Source organism: Chaetura pelagica, unplaced genomic scaffold (genome assembly GCF_000747805.2).
Source record: "Chaetura pelagica isolate M959 unplaced genomic scaffold, ChaPel_1.0 scaffold543, whole genome shotgun sequence".
NCBI classification, from domain to species: domain Eukaryota; kingdom Metazoa; phylum Chordata; class Aves; order Apodiformes; family Apodidae; genus Chaetura; species Chaetura pelagica.
The window spans coordinates 380196-382109 of NW_009952569.1; the positions used below are offsets into that span (position 1 = coordinate 380196).

General features: G+C 46.9%; 1 protein-coding gene across 1 annotated transcript in view; it reads left to right on the plus strand.

Moving 5' to 3' along the window:
* The window catches only part of PPP2R2B (protein phosphatase 2, regulatory subunit B, beta), a 95640-nt gene that overhangs the window by 81513 nt on the left and 12213 nt on the right, over nt 1-1914 (plus strand). Inside the window, exon 4 of the mRNA XM_009993488.1 lies at nt 708-873. Within this exon, the coding sequence (XP_009991790.1) occupies nt 708-873 (166 nt within the window). The remainder of the gene's footprint in view (nt 1-707; nt 874-1914) is intronic.

Sequence of the window (1914 nt, forward strand, 5' to 3'; positions counted from 1 at the left end):
CATTCCTGCATCCTTCTGCTCTGGATGCATCTCCACAGCTGGGGGCACGGGGGGTCCTGCGGTGCATTTAGTCGTGGCACAGGTGTCTGTGGCTACCAGCACCCCCCAGAAACCCCTCAGCTGCCAAAATGCCTGAAATGTCTGGAAAGAAGAGATGGATTAAACAATCAGGTTTCCTTCATGAAACGTTTTGCCCCGGGAGATTTGGAGGAGGTTCCCATCATCCCCACAGCCATCCCGGGTGGCTGCCCTGGTGTGACACACGCGGCATCGCATGGTCTGAGCTGGTGGGCACCGTCCTCCCAGGGTCTGTTTGCTGCTGCTGGATGGGATGAGTCAGGCCTGGCCATGAAAAATGCCACTCTCTGATGATGGGTTTAGATGTTTCCCGAAGTTACAGCCTCAAAATTATTTCTATATGTATTTCTATATATGGAGAGGACCAACTGGTTAAAGGTTATGCTCTCAGACACTTTGTCAGCCTTTCCAGCAGGACTTCATTTCTCCTTGCTCTCTCATTTTATTGTTCTTCTGCCTTTCTTGAACTCTGAGCTTGCTAACATCACTCCAGTTGCTCTGGTCCTGTTCTGTTCCTGCTCCATTGCCCCAAGCCCAACACGGGGACCGGGTGCTCACCTCCTTAACAAACCCTTGGGAATGAAAGAGTCCGCAGGAAATGTTCTCTCCTCTTTGTTTCCGTCCTGCAGAGCAAAAACCAGCCCCATCGCCGGGGAGAGTACAATGTCTACAGCACCTTCCAGAGCCACGAGCCGGAGTTCGATTACCTGAAGAGTCTGGAGATCGAGGAGAAGATCAACAAGATCCGATGGCTCCCGCAGCAGAACGCAGCCTATTTCCTGCTCTCCACCAACGGTATGTGGCCACCAGCACTGCTGCTCATCCCACCCAGGATCCCAGGATCCTGCAGCTAGGCAGGGTCTTCCCTGTGGTGGTTCTTCAGGAAAAACACACCTTAAAAAAAATGTCAACTCAGGGTGACATGGGTGTCACAGGGAGCAAGGACCTGGCCAGGACTGCCTGGCAGAGCTTCGTGCCCATGCATGTTTGTCCTTGTTTTACAGCATTTGTTCCCTGCCAATTCCTCTTCCTCCTGATGACCACCTTAAAAAATTGTATGTATTTTTTTTTAATCTTGGGGACCTTTTTCTAAAGAAAAACTGCAGCTGATTTGTTTCAATTTGCAGCTACATTCAGCTCAGCAAATCCATGTTATGTCAAATAAATATCAGGAGGATCCAGGAATATTACTTGGGATGAATGGGATCTTAAGATGGATGTGACTTAATTACTTCAGGGGAAAAGGAGGGGTCTAATTATCTTCCATAACCAACTTACTTTGTATCATAGAATTTACTCTATTGATCATTGTAATAAAATTCAAAGACTTATTAAACTCATTTGGGGGGAGAATCATTGAAATGCAATGAAGATTAATTATAGAGCATAATGTTCTGTTAATTGAGTTTTTAAATAGTTTTTTGATTAACAAGGATGCTATCTTTCCTTTTGGGATGGTGTTTCATGTACTAGCAGGTTACCAAAATGATTCTTTTAGAAGTGCTCCTGTGCTATGCTGTTTCTTTCTGTCCTTATGGTTAAACTAACATTATATATAGAAACCCCCTGAAGTGAAGCAGGTTAATAAAAACAAAATTAATGGCACTCTATTGGAATTGCCACATAAAGGAGAAAATGAAGATGGATGATACGGTTGTGTATGAGACCCTGTGGAAGTGATGATAAACTACTGATAGAGTCTGCCAGGAGAGAGGGAAGAAAACAGCAGCACTTCAGAGTAAAACCACGTTCCCCAGGCCCCTCCCGGGGGTTCCTGGCACAGGGAGACCTGTAGCCCCCCCAGCAAGGGGCAGGCAGGGTGGGCTGCCCCCCCCC